This window comes from Dasypus novemcinctus, chromosome 9, assembly GCF_030445035.2.
Source record: "Dasypus novemcinctus isolate mDasNov1 chromosome 9, mDasNov1.1.hap2, whole genome shotgun sequence".
Lineage (NCBI taxonomy): Eukaryota > Metazoa > Chordata > Mammalia > Cingulata > Dasypodidae > Dasypus > Dasypus novemcinctus.
In genome coordinates this window covers 84,963,258-84,987,549 of record NC_080681.1, presented here as the reverse complement: position 1 = coordinate 84,987,549, position 24,292 = coordinate 84,963,258, and the positions used below count along the sequence as shown (strand labels likewise).

The window sequence follows — 24,292 nt, the reverse complement described above, 5'->3', positions numbered from 1 at the left end:
ACATCACATCTCTTCTTCCTTCTTCCTGCTTTAAAATCTCCTCAATGTCTGAAAGCCCTTTCTCCTTAGCATGGCATTTAAGACTCATCTTCTGTTATGAGGATTGTTGGCACCAGTATAGGTGACACACCGATGGCAGCCACACCTGGGGCCTCGGTGACCTGGGTTCTGGGTCCTGGTTCTCTGCAGACTGACATCTTCTCTGGAGCCCTCTTCATCCAGATGGCCTTGGGCTGGAACCTTTACCTCTCCACGGTGGTCCTGTTGGTGGTGACAGCCATCTATACCATTGCAGGTAGGGCCGAGGGGAAGCCACAGTGGGGCGCAGGGGCTGAGGAGCAGAGAAAGGAGACAGGGAGTGGTAGGGAGGGAAGCTTACTGATTGGCAAGGACAGAGAGACAGACTGAAGGAGACACAGAGTGAGGGCACAGAGACAGAGAATGAGAACAGGAAGAGACTGAGAAAAAGAGGGGTAGAAACAGAGATGAGAATAAGAGAAGAACACAGGAAAAGACTGAAAGACATGGTATAACTGAGGAAAGGAGAAAATGGAAGGGGTACAACAGGAAAAAGTAGAGCAAGACTGAAAGAGACTGAAAGGGATCTGGGACTATTAACTGTGCTGTGAGCTGCTCCAGGTAAAAGCCACAAACCTGTCTTCTCCTGTCACCTCCAAAGCACCTCACCAGTGCCTGGACATGCTGGGAGACGGGCTCAGGGTTACTGATGACTAAAGTTGGCCTTGAAAGATGAGAAGAAGTTTAGATGGACATCAGTAGGGGAAAGGAGAAAGTTTTCCTAGTGGAGTTAATGGCACAGTGGATTTGGGATAGATGATAGATAGATAGATAGATGGATGGATAGATAGATAGACAGATAGATAGATATGGCATGACAGCCATGGTCAGAGGCTGACAGGAAGAAAAAAAGCTAGACCTAGTACATTTTACTGTGACTCCAATCTGCCAGGGTGGGCCCGAGGGGAACAATGCATGCTGGGAAAGCCCCCCACCTAAGGAAGCTCTGTGTCTTCTCTGGTCTCCTCAGTGTGGCCAAGCACAGGGCGGGCACCCAGAGAGAAAGCCCCTGTTGATGCTGACTGATGAGCCTTGTCCTTGGGTCCCCAGGGGGCCTCACGGCCGTGATCTACACAGATGCTCTGCAGACGGTGATCATGGTGGGGGGAGCCCTGGTCCTCATGTTTCTGGGTAAGGAAGAGCCTAAATACACTTCTACCCTCACCCTATATTCCTCTAGGACCTGCCTTTGCCTGTCATCTCCATGGCTTGTCTGGAACTTCCCAGAGCAGAGAGATCACTGCTGGATGGGACTTCCCAAGAGTAGGACTCTCTTTATTCCAAACTAAGGTCCTATCTCCCTCTACCATCCCCATGTCCCATACCAGTACCAAGCCTGGGGTCCCTGTGTGGGGCTAGGAGCTGGCATGGGCCAAGGATAGGCTCTTGGGTCTCAGGACTCTTCACTCTTCCCTCCACAGGCTTTCAGGAGGTGGGCTGGTACCCAGGCCTGGAGCTGCGATACAGGCAGGCCATCCCTAATGCCACAGTCCCCAACACCACCTGTCACCTCCCTCGGCCGGACGCCTTCCACATGCTCCGGGACCCAGTGAGCGGGGACATCCCTTGGCCAGGCCTTATTTTTGGGCTTTCGGTGCTGGCCACATGGTGCTGGTGCACAGACCAGGTAATGCCCCGAGCAAGGCTTGGTCTAACTCCACAGAGTAGGGTGGCTTCCTGCAGGAAACCAGGCACCTGGCTGCCTGGAGGTTTGGGGTTCACTCGGGGACTGGTACAGGATCATAGTCGTGAACAGTGACCTAGTGACGGGCCTCCACTGCTGCCGTTTCAGGTCATCGTGCAGAGGTCTCTCTCTGCCAGGAGTCTGTCCCATGCCAAGGGAGGCTCTGTGCTGGGGGGCTATCTGAAGATCCTCCCCATGTTCTTTATCGTTATGCCTGGCATGATCAGCAGGGCTCTGTACCCAGGTAAGGGCTAGTCTCTCTTTGGGCCTGGGATGCAGGGTTTGTGAGGGGCTTCCAGAGATGCTCCAGGGCAATACTGAACTAGAGCAGGCACCAGAAAATATTTTCTATTAAGAACAGATAGCAAATATTTTAGGCCTTGTAGTTTAAGCATTTAAGTATTTCCATAGGAGAAATTTGTATCTGAATGCCATTAAAAAATTCTTCCCCTTGGTATAGGAAAGACCAATTAAAGCGCTCTTGCCTTTTATTAAGATATATAAGGCCTAATAGACAAAGGAATATGTTAGGTTGCAGAGTAGTGTTTGGGGCAAGAAATTTTCCAAAGACAACATAATCCTAGTACCAGACACCCATCTGCCCCTTCACCCACTAGTAACATGTTCCTGCCAGGATCATCAGTGGATGCTTTCCTGTAGTGTCAGAAAGCAAATATCAGGCCAACCAGAGAAGGCCCAAGATCATACAGCTCTAACTTCCATCTCTTCTTCTGCAGATGAAGTGGGCTGTGTGGACCCTGATGTATGCCAAAGAATCTGTGGGACCCGAGTGGGATGTTCCAACATTGCCTACCCCAAGCTGGTCATGACTCTCATGCCCACTGGTGAGGCTTCATCTCTCCCCACACCCTCCTTTCCTACCTTTCAGCCTCTTTTAATCCCCACTGCTTAGGATACCAAGAATGAATGGGAGGAGAGAAGAAAAATATTCACCACTGCACTCCCACCAGCACACAAACACCTGCATGTGCCCACACACATGTGTGTATGTATACCACCGTTTTTATGGGTATTCGTAAGGCACCTTCTTCTCCATGTCCTGGAGATGCAGAGACAAAGACAGACCCCTGCCCTCAGGCCTCAGGCAGTCCCCATGTGTGCACAGATTCACAAATGGCACGCTATACTATGAGAACATGGCAACATAGTGGGGGCTAGCAGAGCCCTAAGGAGGCCCCTGGCCTAGCCTGGGGGAATGTTAGGGAAAATTTTCCAGAGGAAGGAACTTTGCTGAGACCCAGGGAGTATCTTAGCAGACAAAGCAGGAGGGAAGTGGGCACTATCACTCCTGGGAGGAGAAGCTGTGTGTGTAGAGGCCCAAGGCTGAGCGAGAGTATGAACTCAGAACTGAAAGCAGCTCATGTGGACTCAGAGGCAAGGGTGGAATGACGTCAAGCTTCCCTAGAGAGGAGGTCATGGCCAAGCCTTGCCAGGCAGCGGAGCCTTCACTCTGAGAGCAGTGGGGAGTCACTGGGGTTTCACCCCAGAGAGTGCATGCGCACATGTGAGCTTTAGAAGGCTCACGGTGCCGGAGGAAGGCTTAGGCGGAGGCAGGGAAACAGGCAGGAGACAAGTTGTCAGTAGTGGCTTGAACCCAGTTTGTGGAGAAACGATAGAAGGAAAGGATTTAAAAGTTCTTTGTGAGACCTGGCAGACTATATTTGATGACTATATTTGAAGAAAGACAAAGGAATTAGATGACTCCCAGATCTCAGGCTTTAGAAAGTAGGTTTACAATAATTTTAAGACTGGGACACAGGAAGAAAAAGGTTTGTGTAGGGAAATTGATGAGTAGGGTTATTCCTGCCCTCTTTTAGAATGAGAAAGGTAGCAAAGAAATAGTGGAGTTCGGTAGCCGTCCTAGTAGTGCAGAGCAACTTCAGAGGGACCGACTCGTGGAAGGGGGAGGGGGAGACCTGAGAAGGGCTCTAAGATAATGTTGAGGTATCTGGTATGGGGACTAAAAAGACATTAACCAAAAAGGGCAACCGAAGGAAGATGATGTCCTAAGATTGGGAAAACCTGAGTCTGAGGCGCCTGTGAGTTTTCCAGGGAGACATCCAGGATGTGGTGTAACAGGTAGATCTGGAGAGAAAGAGGAGTAAGCTGGAACCAGAATTGAAACTCATCTCCCCAGGACTGAGCAGTTTCATTTCTAAAAGCTTGGTCATTAGAGTCATTGAGACTTCAGAGACCGGTGAGTCTCACTTTTTCTCGTAACAAGTGGAAAACAGTCCTGGAAAGGCAAGATCATACAGCTAGTTAGTTGTGGAGCCAGGAAATAAACCCAGGTCTTCTGCTTCCCAGCCCATGCTTTATCCTGGCACCACAGTGTCAATGAAGAAGGTAGAAAAACACACAATTATTACCCCCCCCACACACACAATGGGGATCCACTAACCAAAAGTGTCTAAGAATTGTGAAACACAGACTGAGATGTCAAAGCAGCAGAGAACCTTAAAGATCACGTAGGCTTACAAAACTTACTAGTATAAGTGAGGAAACCAAGGCTCAGGGAGGGCAGGTGACTCACCCAAGGCCACAAGGCAAGGCAGAGGCAGAGTTTGGCCAGAATCTGGGCCTCTGGTTTCAGTTCTATTGGACACCTGGATTCCTTATCCCATGACTTCCCCATCCCACCCCATCCCCAGGCTCCTGACTTTGCTGGATGCTGCAGCCTCCATGGTTCCTGAGAGCGCCGGCCTTAATGAGCCAGCTGTCTACACAAACCTCGTCTCTCCCCAGGTCTGCGGGGCCTGATGATTGCTGTGATCATGGCCGCCCTCATGAGCTCACTCACGTCCATCTTCAACAGCAGCGGCACCCTTTTTGCCATCGACGTCTGGCAGCACTTCCGCAGGAAGGCCACAGAGCAGGAGCTGATGGTGGTGGGCAGGTGTGTGGACCCATCTTCCTGGGATGCCCCCTCCCTGTAGGCAGTGTCCCCCAAATCCCTCTCCTGCCAGTCCTGGGCTACCCTGGAGGAGATGTGGTTGGGGCTAGCAGTCAGGGCAGCTGGGGTCTTTTACTGATTTTCTGTGTGACCTCGAGTAAATCCCTCTGCAACTCTGGGCCACTCTTTCCCCTCCAGAAAAGCAGCAAGAAAAAAAAAATCACTATTCTGCCTGTTTAACTTCTTGGAATTGGTCACCAGGGTAAAGGAGAGAAGATGAAAAAGCACTTAAGAAATGAAGGATGTGCTGCATAAGTGGGAAAAGCTAGCAAGCAGCTCACTCTCAACGTCTTTCAGACCAACCTTGGTTGTTGTCCCAGGACAATTCACATGCTATGAATTTAATCCATCGGACTCACCCTGAGCATCCTCCATGCTGAGACGCAAGGGGGGGCGGGTGTCAAATGGTCCTGCTCTCAGGGTGCTCCCATTCTAAAGAGAAAGGCAGAAACATGGATGGTGCACTGAAGTGCTTGCATCGGTGGAGATATTCATAGAAAGCTTGTCTCCAAACGATGCAAAGCCATTGAGAATTTTTATCTTTATCTTTGTAGGAAATCAATTTGATGCTTTTGAGTATAACTTGGTGGCTAATTTTTCTTTTTCTCCATAGACTTGGGGTTTGTAGCTCATAAAGGGTCCATGGGCTCTCCCTGAAATCTGTACTTGTGATTTAAGGTGCTGTACCTCAGGTTTCTGGACTAAAGTGCTTATTATCCCTGCTTGGTGGATGAGTTCAGACATCTTGTTCTGTTACAGCTCTCTGCCTTTGCACTTCCTGTTCCTTTCACCAGGATGCCTTCTACCTCTGTCTTCCTAGTGAATTCGTACTGCCTGTCTGTGGGTCCCCAACCTTATGCCCAGAGACTGCATGAGGACCTGGTACAGGAAAGACTGCACAAAGAGAAAGGGGAGGGAGGCCACATGGGTGACTACTGCTCTAATGGAGCCTGAGGGACGGCAGGGACAGGGAGATAAGAGAAGCTGATTGGTGTTGTAGAGACCTGACAAAAGAAGTGTTCCTTTATTTCTTTGCCTTGAGCTGCCGAGTTTTGCTGCCACTTCTTTCATCAATCAGTGGGATTTGGGCACCATCTCCTGGCCATATGAATTACTGCACTCAACGCATCCCGGAGGGGTGTCTATCAGTTTGTTCACACAGCTGCAAAAACATACATATTGAGCTCTCCGGAGGCTTAGGCCTGAACTAGAATCAGTTGGGAATCAGTAGGGAGCTGGATAAGGTAGAGTCCCCACCCTGAGTTCAATGCTAAAATGAGGGACAAAGAGTCAGAGCTGGAGGAACCTAGAGGAAGGAAAGTCTCTGGAAGCTGCAGTCAAGCTGGAGAAGGGTTTGGACGTGATCAAGGAGAAAAGGCATTCCTAGCAGAGATCAGTGGCCACTCACTGAGGTGAGGAGGGCAGGGTGGACTGAATGGGTTCTTCCACTGAATAGCAGGTGGACATGACCTCTGTGTCTTTCAGTTTAAAAAATTGAGGCTTTAGTTCTCTGGGTTTCTTGGATTTTAGAATTCCACTATTCCGAAATTTTAATATTCTAGTATCTGGAATATTTGGTATTCCCACCTTCCAACATTCTCCGATTCAGTGACTGCACATTTCCTCTCCCTTTCCTCTCCCGGTGTCATGGGCATCGCCTTTGCTCCTCCTCCCACTCCCATGTCACGCCAACCGAGCTCTCCTCACAGTGCCCTGTGTCCTCCCCGGCAGAGTATTTGTGGTGTTCCTGGTTGTCATCAGCATCCTCTGGATCCCCATCATCCAAAACTCCAACAGCGGGCAGCTCTTCGACTACATCCAGTCTGTCACCAGCTACCTGGCACCACCTATCACCGCCCTCTTCCTCCTGGCCATTTTCTGCAAGAGGGTCACAGAACCTGTGAGTGCAGCATCATACCTGTCTCTCTCCCAATAGAGCAGAGGGTCAGGAGACCTCGTGTGTCAATAACTTGGTCCATGTGACCTTGGGCAAACCAAATGCCCCCTCTAGATTTCGCCTCCAAATCCATAGCATCAGGTCTAAATGCATTCATTCACTCAACAAACTCTTACCAGATCCAATAAGAGGTTTACAGGTTTAACACAGGCCTGCCATCACTGGGCCAGTGTGGAAAGAAAGATGATCAAATAAGCAATAATAACAAAGTATGATAGCTCTGAGAGTAAATAGCAGAAGAACTTAACCTATGGGCGGTCCAGGAAGGGGTCAGGGAAGCCTTCCTAGATAAAATGACATCTGATCTGAGACTTGAAGGATTAATGGGAGAGGGAGGAGCATGCCAGACATGTGGAACAGTGTGTTTGAAAGCCCAAGACAAACTGGAAGAAGTATAGGGTCCATTCCATCTCTACCACTGTAAGATTCTACATGTAGACAAAATAAAAACAACTTCTACCATAAAGGCAAAGTATGCAAGTATAGGGGCACCTGCACATGCATCATTCATATAACTGGTAAAAGTTGACAAGAAGCCTGGGAGGAAGCTAGAGGTACCAGGACTTTATGCTTGGTTACTCTCCAGGATAGCCTAGAAAAGACAAACCCAAATCTGATGGCTGTACTTTGGGGAGTTAAGGGAATCCATCGACAAGACTCCACAAGAACAATGTGAGAGCCAAAGATGATCATAAGGGAGATCACAGAATGCCTTTCCTCACAGCATACCTAAGCAAGGTGCCTACTAGTGTCCGCTGTTTGCAGAGATCTAAACTTCTTGCTGGATAACCATACTGTACAGCAGGACCCGGTCAAATTCTGGATGTTTCTGTTCATGCCAGAGTTTTCAAAATCAGGATCAACATCTTAATTTTGAAAATAGTCTTCTAACTCTTAAATGCTGGAAACAGGTATAGGTTAAGGTCAAAAGTCGCTATAAAGAAAGATGTGGCAGGTATCAGAACTGTTCTTGGTGGGGAAAGGGGGCAGGGAAAAAAAGCAGAAGCAACAAAAGGGAGAACTATTCCAATTTCTGATGAAGTAAACAGGAAGGTGGAAAGGGGGATTCTTGTGCCTTCTGCTTGTTGCAAGAGCTTCTTCCATTCTAGTTGATATTAGGCATCTACTACTTGGTACTCATTAATTTCTCTTATCATTGCACATCAGAAAACTCTGGGTCAGCAAGGTTGAGTAACTGGTTCTGTGTTATCCCAAAATGGATTCTGTTGACTCCAGGAGGCCTTTCCTTTGTAATATACCATTATCCACCATTAAGTCAAGACAAAACCTTAGCACTAAAGGGGAACTCATTAAGATAAATGTGCTAAAAACTTTAATAAACTAGTGGAAAAGATTTTTTGAGGCAGAGGGTCTTTCACTTCCAGGGTCTCCTACGTGGATCTCACCCCAGCGTATGTCTGCCCTCTCTCCACAGGGAGCCTTCTGGGGCCTCATGTTTGGCCTGGGAGTGGGGCTTCTGCGCATGATCCTGGAGTTCTCATACCCAGCTCCAGCCTGTGGGGAGGTGGACAAGAGGCTGGCCATGCTGAAGGACTTCCACTACCTCTACTTTGCACTCCTCCTCTGTGGGCTCACTGCCATCGTAATCATCACTGTCAGCTTCTGTACAACCCCCATCCCTGAGGAAAAGGCAAGTAGTATGTTTGTACTGAGGCCCTAAAGAAATCGTCCCCCTATCCCAAATGCCTGGAATTCCACCATTGGGTTTTACTACATTGAGTTATGGGCTCCCCTGTTGTCATGTAAATATCCTTGGGAGCAGAAGCTCAATGGGCTATTAATTTCCAAATGAAAAGTAATCCATTCAATATTTAAAAATCACTCAATGAGTGCCTACCGTGTGCCAAGCACTGTGCAGGGGTTATATAGATGAGTAAGACATGGTTCCTGCCATTGACTACCCACAGGGGGAAACAGACCTAAACAGAAATAGTTACGTACAAAGAGGAAAGTGCAGAAGTTCCCAGCTCAAAGGGAGAGCCAAAGCACCAAAGGAAAGGCAGGCTCCACCTGGGGGGACAGGGAAAAGCTCTCCGACAGGGTCCCTTTGAGTTAGACCTTGAATAATGGGTAGGGATTTAGTGAATGGTCAAAACACAAGAATGTGAGAAAAGAAACAGGCAGGGTACACCAGATTAAGAACTCAATTCAAAATCCTAACAAGGGACAAATGTTCCTGTGAAAGGATTCCAAATAATAAATGTAGAAGGAATGAGGAAAATAGAAACTCATTAAAACATAATGACAATTTCTGCAAGGAAGATCCATTGACGAATGCTAAAAGAAAGTGGGTGAAACTTTCAGGAGAGGAAAGCAGACTTGGTCCAGTGGTTAGGGCATCTGTCTATCACATGGGAGGTCCGTGGTTCAAACCCCGGGCCTCCTTGACCCATGTGGAGCTGGCCCATGCGCAGGGCTGATGCGCCCAAGGAGTGCCCTGCCACGCAGGGGTGTCCCCCGTGTAGGGGAGCCCCATGCGCAAGGAGTGCACCGCATGAGGAGAGGCGTCCAGCGCAAAAGAAAGTGCAGCCTGCCCTGGAGTGGTGCCGCACACATGGAGAGCTGACACAACAAGATGACACAACAATAAGAAACACAGATTCCCGTGCGGCTGACAACAACAGAAGCGGACAAAGAAGACGACACAGCAAATAGACACAGAGAACAGACAACCGGTGGGGGGGGGGTAGGGGGAAGGGGAGAGAAATAAATAAATCTTAAAAAAAAAAAACTTTCAGGAGAAATAGGACCTCAAAGTAACTACCCTAAAATGTCCATAACTTCTTTAATACTCCTCCCTCTAGAAAGCTTAATCTTCCTCCCCATGAGGGTACACTGGACTTCATGTCTCAATTCTTATAAACTGAATATGGAAAGGGTGGAATAAGAGCTTTACAGTGGAGGAACCTAGCAGACACTATCTTACCCACATGATGAAAGCTAACATCATCACTGATAAGTCTTGCTGATATAATGCAGCCATGATATGATGTAATGAGAAGAGCATTTCACCCTTGCAGGATTTTTTCTAAAAACCTTAAACTCTGTCTAGTCATGAGAAACATCAGACAAACCTATATTTGGTCAACATTCATAAAACACCTGACAAGTACTCTTCAGTCATGAAAAATAAGGGAAGACTGAGCAACTATAGATGGGGGAAAACTAAGGGGATATGATAACCAAATGCCATATATAATCCTGGATTGGATCCTGGAACACAAAGGTGACATTAGTGGAGAAACTTGTAAAGTCCGAATGAAGTCTATAATTTAATTTTAAAAATCCTTACCTCTCCCACACTGACTGATTTACCAGGTAAGTCTTTGAATACTGACACCAATCTTTTAAATCCTTTTTTCCTTAGAGCCCAGCCTAGAAGTTGCTTGGAAATCAATAATAGCCTTTACCTGGATGGTGCTTTATAGTTTACAAAACTGCTTTATACCCTTGGTTTTACTATTTCATACAAAGAAGCAGGGCAAATGTTAGCTCCAGTGAGCAAATGAGGAAACTGAGTTCAACAGATGCTGACTTTTCCAGTGCCTCACTCCATAAATTATCAGAGCACCTTCTTTTCCATTGTCTGCTTCTTTGCCGTCCACAATTCTTTCCCAATTTAAAATCCCTCCCTGGATCCTGAATTCTCTAGCTACTCCTGCCTCCCTCTCCTCCCTTCAATAGCCAAACTTTTGGAAAGAATGGTTTGCATGCCATGACGTCTACTTCCCACCTCTTGTCTACTCCCTAGCCCACTGCAGTCTGGCTGTTGTCCCCACCACTTTCACTGAAATTGCTCTCACCAAGGTCAACAGAAACTTTTTTGTTGCTAAAATCATTGGTTACCCTCTATCTTTATTTTAATTGAATTCTGAGGAGAACTAGAAACTACAGATCACTTCCTGCTTCCTGAGGACCTCTTTTTTCATTTCCATGACATTATTTCCCCTCTATATTTCCGTTATCTTTCCAACCACTCTTCTTCCTTCCTCATGGGCTTTTTCTTTCCTGACCTGTAAGTCTTCTCACCCTACACTCCATGCCCATGAATCCAACAACTCTCAATTCTTTATCTCCAGCCACCACCCCTCTTTCAAGATGTAGATCACAGATCCAACTGCCACCTAGTAACATAAAGAGACAGAGTCCATATGCTACTGGTGACACACAGTGTAAGCACAAAGTAAAGTTTATTGAGAAATACAAATAAAGAAGCCTGAGCTTTGCTGATCTCATAGAGAGGCTTAGGCCAGGCACAACCGAATTCATGGTGGAAAGTGCTCCAGGAGAGCAGCCCTGCCCTGGGCTGCCACATGTATTTGTAGGAAGTTGGGAGCAGGGCAGGGGAAACCTGATTTAGAATGTAATTAGGGGAGCATCCTGGCCAGGAAAATAGACTTGCTGGAAAAGGCTACAGCTCAGAGCTCAGGACACACCTGATTGAATCCAACACCACTGACAGCAGCCAGGTATCTTGCTGTTTTCTTCTCTGCTGAGCTACCAAAAGGAGAGAAGGACACAAGAGCCATCCAGGAGACATAAGGTTTGTTTCTTCTCACCTGGACATCTCCACTTAGAAGTCCTACAGACACTCCAATATCATCATCATATTTTTGTGTGCATGTGCACACACGCTTACACATCCTCACATTCTTTCTTTCTCATATCTTACTCTCAGCAACAGCCTTCTGTTGGAATCCCTTCTCCAGGCTGGACCCCTTCAATCCACTCAGAGAGAAGTTTCTAAATCCCAGAGTTTATAGTACCTTCCCTTTGCCTAAAGTCTACAGTGATTCTTTATTGCCTACAATTTTAAAAAAAAGTATCAACTCCTCAGCCTGACTTTTGAAGCCCTTTAATATCATCCAGCCCTATTTATACCTCATTAGTCTGTGAGCATCATGACATCAGGGGCCATGCCTGACTCAGGTGTGTATTCCAGCAACCATCACAAACCTGGAGTAGAGCGAGTGCTCAAAGAGTGCTAATTTCTGAGAAAAGGGCATTTAAGGCTAAGACCCAGGCCTCCTGACTCATAGCCTTGCACTCAATGTTGAATGGGAGGCAACAGACTCAAGGCAGTGTTTTCTTTCCCACCAGCTTGCTCGCCTGACATGGTGGACCCGGAACTGCCCCCACTTGGAGCTGGAGAAGGCGGCCTATGAGGGCTCACCAGGGGCCTCAGAGAGGTCATGTGCGGAGTGCCCTGAAGGAGGTGGAGCACTGGAGAACTCCTCCTGCCAGGACCAGGAGTTGCCTGGAGGTAGGCTCAGGGCACACCCAGTACTTGGTGCTGGGTAGATGAGCATCCATCACAGAGGACCAGTGGAGACAGATACTGTGCCATGGGGCCCCAAATACCCTTTTTGGAACACAATGAGGATGGGATCTCTGAGAGGCCTAATAAATATCAAGTAGTTCAGTAGCTGTTTTCCCTTCCCACCTGGCTATTGGACTACTTGAGAAATAAGACAAGTAGAATAGATGGGAGACAAAATATTGCCCTCGTTAATTAAAAAGTGTAGGTGGAAAGATTTGGTTTATATCCAAGGGGAGATGCACTTCTTGATACTGAACCCTAGCATTAGTCAGAGGTGCCCATCCAGTCATAAGCAGGTCTGAACAAGGCAGCCCCCTGTGCTCATCGCATAGCCAAGAAGGAGGAGGTCTGAGCCAGCATGTCCTGTTTATCTTTCCCAAATCTACCAATAGGGAAGTCCTTGCATTTTCCCTGAGTTGAATAAGTATAAGGGCAGGAAAAAGCAAAGGGTGTTCTACTAGTTGTGTTCCCTCCACAAGGAAGCCTTTCAAAGAAACAGCCCTCTTTTTAGTCCTCCTACTGTTCTTTTCTTTAATTTTTATTTTTTCATTTTCTTTCATCCATGGGGTTTCAGTTCTGCCTATAGTCACACAGAGGCATGGCTGACCGTCAGGGGATGAGAGCAGCCATACATCCATATGGTGCTCCCTATATTCATGAGGCTCATGTAAACCAACCACCACTGCTAAGAGTTTTCTTCCTTGACCTGCTGGTGGACAATACAGATATTGCCTTCGGGAAGCTCTTAAATGGGTTCAAAAAACACATTCATTAAATTTGCTCCAAGACACCTCAGTACCAAAGGTTGAAAATTATAAGATGTAATATAACTGTTTTAGACATACTGTAGCTATAACCTTCCTATACTGAAATGAAATAACATTAAGATATTCTCATGATTTAGCAACATTATAGAAATTTCCTAAATTTCTCAAGTCCAAAAAGTTAAATCAGTTTGCAGTTTGAAATTAAAAAATCAATTTATCTTGCCCTTGTGAGTTAAAAACTTAGTGAAACTTAAGTCCTAGACGTATTTCCTGCCCAGTTAGAGGATGTCTTGGTGCCAGATGAAGGAAAGTTTCCTTCAGCAGCTGCTCTCTCCCATGACTGGGCATAGTTCTGTCACAGTCTCAGAAAATATCTTTGTTTTGTACCCAGTCTCTGGTGTCCCAAACTTTTAATAATTCCAATGAAGTAAGAGCATAACAAGATTATCAGACCACTGGCCCTGTGCCAAACAAATTAGAAAACAAGAAAATCCTAGCCCTTAAAGCAGTTAGTCCAGGCAAAATCAGGTTCCCTAAACCTAGTATTTAGTATTGTCCTTGACTGTAGCAGAGACTCAGTGATATCTAAGGGAAGGAGAGTTTGGAGAACAGTCTTGGCTTAGATCATCAGGATGCCAGTTAGTCTATGCCTGACTCCAGAAGCTATGACCTGGGAACTTAAACTCAGTGGCTAAAGTATTTACCATATCTAGGGCAAAAAGGAATCTCCTTCAGCATGCTGTCTCTTCCTTGGGGAGTGGCCATTGGGGCACTGCTGCCTCTGAGGAGTTTAGGGGTTTACAGTGTCGTCAGCTCAGTCAGTCCTTCCTCCCCACCTGGCACATTGACCACATTTTAATTTCCACTCCTCTTTGATCCCCAGGTATCTATCACCCAGCTCTGAACTGAAGTGAGCTCTTTATATTGCCACACTGTCTACCTTCTCTTGAGTTTAGGCATTTTCACCCCCTTTCCCCAGGAACTGCCTCTGCTGCCTCTTGTTCTGGAGGTAAGAAACCTGCCTCCTATGGCGGGCTTGTCCCCTGTGTGACACTAATTGATCCAGAGCCAACTTGAGGCCAGGTAGACCTGTGGCACTGCTAGGTTTGTGGGCAGGTCATAGGAATTCAAGTCTAATGCCCTCACTGTTCCCTCCTTAGCCCTCAATGAAGGTGGAATTTGGGGCAGGTGCTCTGTTGCTGCCTACCTAGACTGGCACTAGCCATTGAAAACCAGAACTGAGGTTCTGTGGCTCTCACCTGGTTTGCACTTTAAAAGCTACATATATTCCTATGAGGTCTGCATAAATAATGACTCTCTTTTGGTTAAGTAAAATTTTCCTCAGCTACACATAGTCACGTGGTCTCTGTGGCCTATGAGGTCCCAGCTTCCATTTACTGGGCATAGTTCAGTGTGAACTGCCATCTGCACCTTGAGGCAGCCTGGGCCTGAGGAGGCCCACGCCTTGGCTGAGATCCACGTGGCTGGTGGTGCCACGTCACTCAATTCCACACTTTGCCAAAGCTCTAGGGGCCCTCTGCTTCCTCTTAGGTATGAGAAGCCCTCCATCTTTCTTGAGGCCTTTCACCTTTGCTTTCACCTTGACTTTGAGTCCTTTCATCCTGAATCCAGAAAAAAAGCCACTTGCTTACAGCTAGTAACATCATAAATGCCAGAGTCTGACCAAGGTCAAAATATCAGAGTCTAAGGTTCAAAGCTTCTTGCCCAAGCGATAGCAGTTGAAAACCTACGGCCCATCGTAAAAAGCTATCCATAACAGGGAATGTCATTTTTTACAAACTTCCGAGATCAAAACCCACATAGGCTCACTTCAGAAACTACCCCCAAAGCTCAGTCACCCTCCTTGGTCATATCAGTTGTCCCAATTAGTTCAGGTATATTTTGTTTATTCCTCCTCTCTTTCTCAAAGTTTGTGGTCCATGTACCAGATGTTGGAGTCTCAAAACTGCTTCTCCCCTGTCTTCATAAGGAAGGACCCTGGCCCCTATAAACTTAATGGCCTGAAGAGAGCAGTTTGAAAGTGCAAGCTCTTTGTAATTGAGGCAGCTGTCAAGGGGGAGAGGAGGAAGGGGAAGAGGTAACAAAGGCAATTTCCAAAGGGCCAGAGAAAGGGGACCCACTTGTACTTCCCATGACTGAACCCCAGAATCCCTGCAGTCAGTGGGAGCCCTCCCTGGCTTGCCCCCCCCCCCGACAGTGGTCAGAACCTCCCCGTGGAGAAGCAGAGAGGAATGCCTGCTCCCTGTGGGTAGCTTGCTCCCGAAAGGAACAAAGGAGGCACTGGGTCAGCTGAGAAGTCCCTCCTTCCCACCCCTCAAGTTAAAGGGCAGAGAGAGGTCAGTGCTGTTCTATGAAAAAGCTCCTTTCCTAATAAGGAAACATTGGGAATGTGGAAGAAGCATTCCCCTCTCTAAAGGCCCCTCAGCAGACCCATTAGGGTCATCCTTGGGTTAAAAAAAGCAAAACAGGGCACTTTATTGAGTCCTATAAAAGAAAGTTAAAACATTTTAAAGGACAGCAGAGTAGATCCAAAAGAAGTATATGCATCCTAGGTTGTAGTCAAATCACAACACAGATGTATTGAGTTATTGCTCACCAATAACTATTTAAGTGGTTTTGGTTTTCTGGACATCAGAATTCACACTTAAAGCCCTGGGCCTCCCTTACCTGCCTCAGGGGAATGTGGTGAGAATCAGAAGAGAGAATGTTTGGATCTACTTGTAAAGTGATAAAGCCTAGTACAAACAAAATGCTCAATTCATGTTGCTCATAGTCCAAGGCTGCAGCTGATTTCCTACATGAACTTAATCAAATCCCTTCCCTTCTGAGTCCCTTTTTTTCTCCTCTATACAATGTGGGAGCCAGGCCAGATGGTATCCAGGGTCCTTGTGTTTCTGGAGCCCTCTGGTTGAACTGAAGTTACCAAATACAAAGTTCCAAAGCCATTAAGATAATAAAGTATTCCCAATGCATTGTAGTCAACCTCAATGAAAGGTTTTTAATATTAACTTTAGTTTTATATGCTATCTGCAAATCAAAAAAAGAACCTTTAAAAATATTTAGTTTCTTCATTACTTCTTTTAAACTTAGCTTTAATTAATTATGCTACCTTTTTCTCTCTGGGCCTTTTCCTGCACTGGGGAGCATCCTGTGCCTGCACTGGCACAGTCTTATGCATATTTAGAACATTATGTTCACCAGAATCTCTTCCTACTGCTCTAGCATTGGTAACTTTTAAAAGTGCAGTCAATTCTCCATTCTCAGTTGATGTGCAAAACAACTCAGAGAACAGGGCATATGTCATTGAAGGAAGCTGCATCTCAGAGAAGTTGAGTGACTTGCATATGGCCTCACAGTCAGTGGATGGCAGAGCTAGTCCTGGAACGCAGGTTCTTGGCTTCCAGCCCAAAGCCTTTTCATCAGCCAGAGCAGCAATCTGTTCGGTTCAAATGTTTCCTCCTTCCTCAGTGGAATGATGCTCCCTCCCTCTGTCCTCACTGGGGCATGCACTCCAAATTGGGATGAACTGCATAATCCTCACTCCTAAGTACACATCCTTCCTATGAACAATGATATGCTTCTGCTAGCTGACTTTGGATGCTGTGGCCAGGGTCAGAGCCTAGGCCATCATTGCTGGAAGAACGCACTCTAGAGTCCCAAGGAACATACAGGCTGTGGTTTACAGAATGGGCTAAGTCAATTGCATCCCCCCACCCCCTGTTTCTATACATCCCCATCCCATCCCTTTGCTCTGGTTTTTCACCATCCCTCTTCTCTTCTCTCTTCTCTCATCACTTCCCTTTTTCCAAACTTCACCTCTCCCCTCCTGCTCTCCTTCCCCTTCTGGCTTCTGTCCTTCCAGCCCCACACAGGTCCTGGGGAAAACTTCTCTGGAACTGGTTCTGTGGGCTCTCTGGGGTCCCAGAGCAGGCTCTGAGCCAAGCAGAAAAGGATGCACTAGAGCAGAAGCTGACCAGCATCGATGAAAAGCCACTTTGGAGAAGCATCTGCAACATCAATGCTGTCCTCTTGCTGGCCATTAACATCTTCCTCTGGGGCTATTTTGCATGACTCTACAGACCTGGCTTCAGATTAAACAGTCCAAGCCCAGCCAACCAGAGAGACAGACGCACCTCTCACCTTGCTTTACAAACTGGAGACCACAGAGACTGAGACTGCAAGAACCCCTGAAAAGCATCTAATCTAACCACCACACTTGACATGTGGCAAATGGAGACTCAGACTGTGTACTGAGTTTCACTGTAGTCAAACAGCAGGGACTCAAACTGGGCCTCCTGACTCCAGCTCTCTTTCCATTACATTGCCTTATACCTTACCTCAAACACACCATTTCTACCCTCTTGTTGAGGCTATCCACTAGCTTTTACTCTATGTGAAGTCTTGAGGTTAGAAAAGTGGAAGATGTAAGAAAAGTAGTAGAAAGAAAATCAAGGAATTCTAAGTGCGTCTTTGCTTATTCACATTGCTTTCCCATTTTCCCCTTTCTAGTCCTTTCTACCACTCTCATTCATCAATCAATCCCCAGTAATCTGTTTATAGTACAAATCTATCCTAGAGTGGCTTATACTTCCACTGGTTGCTCCACAATGGTGATTGTCACACCCAAAGGAGTGATGGGCCAAAGAGGGAATGTAAGCATGGTGACATATGGTCTTTTCTGCAAGGAGCTCTTGGATAAGCTACTTTCTTGGCACTATTCAAATTCTGCCTCTTCCTACTCTCATGCACCAACATGCACACAATCTCCGTGGCCTTAAAGAGCTTAGAGTCCAGTTGCAGAGGCATGACTTGTTGATAATAAGAGAAATCAAGAAATGCTATTCTATAATTAGGGGTAAGTACCCGGTGAAGGAGTGGCCCTGCAGGGGAGTACACAAACAGGAGCCAATGCATCTGGGCTTTTGCCCATCTTCCTTTGTCTGCCAAGTATATGCCTACCCTAGAAAATCATGATCCTACTTTGGTGTCCCTCAGGAAACCTGTTCTGATGCCCAAGACTAAATCAAGGTCTCATTCTTGCTTCCATAACTCCTGTACTTGCTTTTATCATTTATCACAGCACTATCACTCTGTGTTGTAATGTCTCTCTTCTCCAATAGATTGAGTACTCCATAGGGACAGGGGCCAAGGGCCATGTCCCAACTAACTTTGTACCCAGAAAATAACAGGTGTTCAAGAAATGTTTGTTGAATTAATAAATTCCCCAGCGTCCTGGTAGGCTTTACACTGTGGCTGACTGAGTAGTGACTTGGGCTGTCAGCTGGTGGAGGCAGGGAGTCTCCTTAAGTTGGAAGCTTAAACAACTGAGTCTGATATCTAGAATGAGGCCATAGACCCTCCTGTCACATAGCCAAACACTCAAAGTAAGAATGTCCTTTCCTTCTGTCTGTCTAGGCTGCCCCTACTCTCATCATTTCCTCTTTAATGCCGCCCTTAATCATCATTTTACACTAGTCATTAATCATAATTGAATACAGCTAGAACTCTAGGGCCAGCAGTGTTTGCCATGCATTTGAGATTTAAATACAAACGACTCTATGAATACCTCCTGATCATTGCTGTCTTCAGCTTTACATTTCCACTGACCTTTTGACCTCACTTTGTGCCTCACCTCACGTGGCTATTCAATCCTACTCTTTGCCACTGACCCTTACGGGAACCTAGCTTCTGCACCCCACTGCTTTTTCTTAAATCATCCACAAAAAGTATTTGTGTGCAATGGATTTTACTGAGGGTTTGGGGAGGGAAGAAATTTTAAACCACAGAAACCCAAACAATGTAAAATTGAATATTAAATACCCCTATTAAAATTTTTTTTTCGGCAGCCCAGTGTAAGAATTTCTTATAGGTCTCCTCCTCAGGTTCCAGCTTCCTGCCTCCTGCCTCCTTCCATGGTTCACAGTGGCCCCTCTCCCTCAAAGTTCTCTCACCTCCCCATTCCTCCATTTTGGGTCTTCTTCCTTAGCCTCCCTTCCTTTATTATGTTGAGACTCTACTGGGCTCCAGACCTTCCTCCTCTGACCCCAGATTCATGAGCTTGCTGCTGAATTCAGGGGGATTGTAGGAAGAGTTGCCACTCTCCTTCCCTACCCTCTTTGCCTGGTTAATTTTTATTTGTTCCTCACATCTCAGCTCAAAAGACACATCCATATTGGCCAGTCACCATCTTACCACCACCATGTGCATTCTGGATCACTCCCCAGCCCCCACCATGGTCTCACAGTCCCCTGGTTTTATCATCAAAGAATGTCAGAATTTATACTGATGTATTTATATAATTATTTCATTGATATTAATCTCTTCCCCTGATTGTGAGCTCCTCTCCCTGAATTCTCATCATCAAGAAAAGTACCTGGCACATTCTGGATGCTAAAAAATTTATTTCAGGATAAATAAATGTATTAGTGAATGAGTGAAAGAGCACCCTAAGCAGAGGAAACAAAATATTCAAAACATGGAAATGGAAAAAAAATCATGACATACCCAGGTGTGGTGGACTGAATTGTGTATCCGAGTTTGGACACGTTCTTGGTCTTAATCTTGATTCTGATAGGTGTAGAAACACTGCAAATACGATCTCTTCAAGATGTTACATAATTAAGGTATGGCCCTAATGAATCAGGTTGGAAATTAATCTGGATTATTGGAGTCCTTTATAAGGAAAGTGAAAGTTAGATGGAGAGGTAGAAGCCAGGAGAGGTTGCCATGTACACTGCCATGTGACAGAAAAGCCAAGGACCAAGGATCATGGTTAGCCAGTCCTGAATGTCAGTCTTTGGGAAGAAAGTAGCACCTTGCTGATGCCTTTCTTTGAACTTCACTTAGCCTCAAAACCATGAGCCAACACATTCTCATTGTTTAAGCAAACACATTGTATGGTATTTGTTTTAGCATCCAGGAAACTAAAACACCAGGGAACAAAAAGTAATTTAAAATCTCTGGAGAGGAGGGCATGTGTGTGTAAGGTCGCTTAGTCCACATGGCTTCCTTGTACACGTGTGTAAGAGGCACCCTTTCTTCTTGGTGGATACAGCTCCTCACTAGGACTCATTGGAGGTAGCCAGATCTCAGGCCCCATTTCAGTCCCCACCTGCCGTCCTTGGCCAGGTGCAGTTGTGCAGTGCACCATTTGTAGTGGCCCGGCAGGTTGGGGAATAGACAGTGCAGAGGCCAGGGAGGTAGGCAAAGCTCAGCTCAGGGAGGAGGTTCCATGCTAACCATGAGACTTTATCACTTCTCACTTAGATTATTGCATTCAATGGTCCACATCATAGCCCACACTCTCCCACAGTCTACCCAGTGGGCCATGGGAGGACACATAATGTCCAATAACTGTCCCTGCAGCACCACCTAGGACAACTCCAAGTCCCCAAAACACCCCCACATCTCATCTCTTCCTCCCACTCCCTACCCCCATCAGCGACCATGGCCACTTTCTCCACACCAATGCCACATTTTCTTCGATTACTAATCACAATAGTTCATGAATAGAATATCAGTAAGTCCACTGTAATCCATACTCTAGTCCTCCATCCTGTGGACCTTGGAATGATTGTGTCCACTGAAGGTCGCTATGACTTGGGTGCCCTGGTAGTTAAGAAGAGGAAAGAGTAAGGGAGGGTGAGTACCAGCAAAGAATATAGCCAAGGATTATGACAACAGAAAGTATAAATTAGAGGGTTAGCAGTTGCTAAATGATGGCAATTTATGAGTTAGTGGCAGTATAACTGGAAAAATAAGGAAAAGAAAGCATGGGAGACTTTGGTTTGACTGCAGAATGGAATACAACGTTAATTTTGACAACATAAACATAGAGTTGACAAAAAATGGGATGAGAAATCAGTGAGGGAAAGGCAGGAATGCTAATATCTGTCTTCTTACAAAGTAGGCAGTCAATATATTATTGAAAGAGGTTTAAGACTAAGATTTTTTTGTAAATTACAAAGGAAACTAATAACTAAGAATAATGTAAGTATCAAACACTGGGAGGATGAAGAGGATAGAGAAATGGTAAAAGAAAGTGTTGAATTTCCATCTTTCAGAGTAGAGACTGACCTTGCCTGAGTTGATATGTCAAGATAAAAAGTATATTGTTTAAGTTTGCTAGGCTTTTGAAAGCAATATACCATGAAATGGGCTAGCTTCTAACAATGGGAATTTAGTAACTCACAAGCTTAGAGTTTTGAGGCCATGAAAATGTCCAAATAAATGTTATCAAGATGATGCTTTCTTCCTGTAGACTGGCTGCAGGCAATCCTGGATTCATCTGTCACATGGTAAGGCACATGGTAAGGCACATGGTGGAATCTGCAGATCGCTCCCTTCTCTTCTGGTTTCATTGCTTTCAGCTTCTTGCTTCTGTGGCTTTCTCTCTCTCGTGATCTCTCTCCCCACCCCCCTCTCTTCATCCTTTTTACAAAGGACTCCAATAAGAGGATTAAGAGGATTAAGTAACCTCATCAAAAGGTCTTACTTACAACCATAGGAATAGATTAAATTTAAGAACATGATTTTCTGGAGTACATGCAGTTCCATACCACCACATACATGCATAATTAGAATCTACAGTTATGAATTATCCACCAAAAGACCTAAGCAGACCATTCAAAGGTGTCTCAGTACCTGCAGATAGGAGCAAGAAAGAACTTCATTTTCATCATAAGCTGTTCTGCACTATTTGATATCAAGAGAGTATACTATTTTGATTTTTAAAAATGAGTAGTAGAAAAAGATAATGTCCCTTCAATAAGGGCCAGAATTAAGATAGTAACCATGAGGAAGGAGGGGATAAGGACTGAATTTAAAAGATACTTCTGAAGTAAAACCTATAGGGCTTATTGACTGGGGAGAAAAGAGGATTGAGAACAATTCCTATTCTTAAGGACTGGAGAGTGAATAGTTTAATTCATTGAGATGTGGAAAATACATTTGGTCTTGAGGGAAGAAAAAATGGTGAGTTCAGACGTGAACACACTGATTTTGAAGTAACCTATGGGGTATCCCGCTGGAATTGCCAAGTAGTTATTTGTATTTATGGATCTGGACCTTGGAGAAGAGATCAGGGCTATAATTCCCACTTGGGGAAAATACTACCTAACTCACAGACCTAGTATTAGGTTTGTGTTTTTGTATTGGAGGTGGTGGTATTGTCCTGTGATGTAAGTTTAATGGGCTGCTAACATTTTACTGCATGTGAGAAACTGGGAGAGGAAGAAGATTAATCCTCTCTTTGTCCAGTCACGCTTCTGGAAACCAGTTTCGATCACTTAGATTATATATCACTCGGTGGTGGAGGAGCAGGAGCATGCACAGGATTATATGCCACAGGATCCCTTTTCAAGGAAGGATGTTGCCCTAGCTGCTAGGCTTTCTCTGGACAGCAACCTTCAATTGTCAGCCCCATCGGGGTTTGCCTCAGTCACAGACCGTTGCCTTGCCTGAGGTCCCAACTTTCCGAGCTGCCCATATCCAATGCCTGATGAGTATAAAGGCCCAGCCATTTCAATCCACGTGGACAATTCTGACAGGCTGTTTTAGCTCCAGAGCTCCCTGTGAAGTTGGTCAAGACTGCCATCAGGTTTGCTTGGCAGATAAATGTCTCCCTCTGCCCAGTTCTGCTTCCTTCCACTGGTATGGATCCAAGAGCACTCCCAAATAAACATCTTGCACACTAAATTCCAGTCTGAGAGTCTGAATCCATCTTGTGATGGAGTTCTAAATCAGTTTCAAGTTTCTCCAACTTCACCTATTCACAGTACTCACTATAATTGCAAACTATGCCACCTAAGATCTCTGAAGACAGAGCCTAGCTGAATCACAAAACTCTGCATTCTCAACATGCACTGATGAATAGTTAATGGCTTTTCCATATTATAAGACAGAGTGATAACAAGTTTCAATTATTCCAGATGGACAAGTACAAAAAGAATATTATGTATTCAGCAAATTATTCCATTCTAGCTACCCCCAAAGACACCCATAAAAAGCCATTAAACCTTGTGCATTTTATTTTCTCACCCCTATAACCCTGAAATGTTTGCCAACATTTGAAGTCTGATAGTAATTGTTGGCCCCTAGCCATGTTTTTTAATCTTCAGGCAAATTCATGGCTATCCCATTTTCTGAGTCAGATGTTCTAATCAACTAATCCATGCTAAATAGTGTGCTTCTAGATAAAAGTGGGAAGAAAAAATAAATTATTTAAGCTTCAGAGTCACAGTAAATTTTGCTAGAAAAAGCTCCCAACAGAAACAATGGATGGGCACAGAAGATGAGTTTTATTAATAAGAATAAATACATATAAATCTTCTTTGCAAATGACAGCAAGTAAATGAACCAAGTTTGGGAATGAAAAGTTGTACATTCAAATTTTTTAAAAATTTGGTTTGCTTTGGCTTATTTTTGTTTTGTGACAGCAAGTAAATGAAACAAGATTGGGAATGAAAAGTTGTACATTCAAATTTTTTAAAAATTTGGTTTGCTTTTGTTTATTTTTGTTTTGTCTTTGCACACTCCCTTCACAACAAATTTTGAGGCCCAGTAAATTAAGCAAGCCACATTTTGCTTTCTGCTCAAATCCCAGGAACAGTTAGATTGTTTAACAAGGATGAGAAATGCATAAACTATTTTTTTTGTTGTTTATCCATTCATCTGTTTTTTTTTTTTATACTTTTAAAAAATAATCTGGTCCTTACATCATAAGTGGCAAATTTAAAAGAGGGAAAAGAAATTGTGAAATAATGAGCTGTGCCAATTGTCAGCAAGGGAAGGGCAAACACCAAAGAAGCATGAATGTTAAAAACATAACAAGAGAAACATATTACTATGGAGGTAGTCACCGCAGATAGAAATGGCTCTACCCTAGCTCAATAGGCCTGCATTTATACTAGCCAGTACAATAAATTAAGTGCATATTGTGAACCAAAATCATCAAAAAAGCTTTAAAATATATTCTGAACCCTATTAGAGGAGGTTGGGGAAAACATGATCAATTTAGAAGGTATTCCAGCCCAAACAGTTAGAAGTACAAATATTTTAAAGTGTAATTCAAAATTATTTGAAAAATTCAGATATTCTGAACACACTCATTAGGGTTCAAATAGTTACTCTTTTAGGATTTCATATTGTGGAGAATGTAAAGCACATCATGATTAATTTCTTTAAAGGCAATGCAAACTGTGTTATGCCATTAGATCTCACAGCCTTTTCCAATTCAGATTCAATTTAAACATCACGTTTTACACAGTTCATCTCTGAGCAAAATCCAACTTGAAGTATAACACAACTCATCTCAAAACCCCTTACATGGTGTAAATAATCCTGCAAAGAGATTTTCAGATGAAAGCATGGTGGAATGTTGCTGAACCAGGCTAAACTAAAAGAGATGTGATCTGATTTTTGTTTCCTTTCCCCCTCAATCTTCACATTTGGTTTAATAATGAATACTAAA

General features: G+C 44.9%; 1 protein-coding gene across 6 annotated transcripts in view; it reads left to right on the top strand.

Annotated features, from left to right (window-relative positions):
- The window catches only part of SLC5A9 (solute carrier family 5 member 9), a 55,123-nt gene that overhangs the window by 16,461 nt on the left and 14,370 nt on the right, over positions 1-24,292 (top strand). For 4 of the 6 annotated variants that reach the window (XM_071217462.1, XM_071217460.1, XM_004458491.4 and 1 more), the window contains 10 exons: positions 190-295; positions 1,129-1,209; positions 1,500-1,705; positions 1,871-2,006; positions 2,500-2,607; positions 4,529-4,679; positions 6,468-6,636; positions 8,129-8,344; positions 11,815-11,977; positions 16,685-18,667. In XM_071217462.1, the coding sequence (XP_071073563.1) occupies positions 190-295; positions 1,129-1,209; positions 1,500-1,705; positions 1,871-2,006; positions 2,500-2,607; positions 4,529-4,679; positions 6,468-6,636; positions 8,129-8,344; positions 11,815-11,977; positions 16,685-16,893 (1,545 nt within the window). In that variant the 3' untranslated portion in view covers positions 16,894-18,667. Of the gene's footprint in view, positions 1-189; positions 296-1,128; positions 1,210-1,499; positions 1,706-1,870; positions 2,007-2,499; positions 2,608-4,528; positions 4,680-6,467; positions 6,637-8,128; positions 8,345-11,814; positions 11,978-16,684; positions 18,668-24,292 lie in introns of those variants that run through there. The other 2 variants (XM_071217461.1, XM_071217459.1) reach the window with 2 other exon arrangements.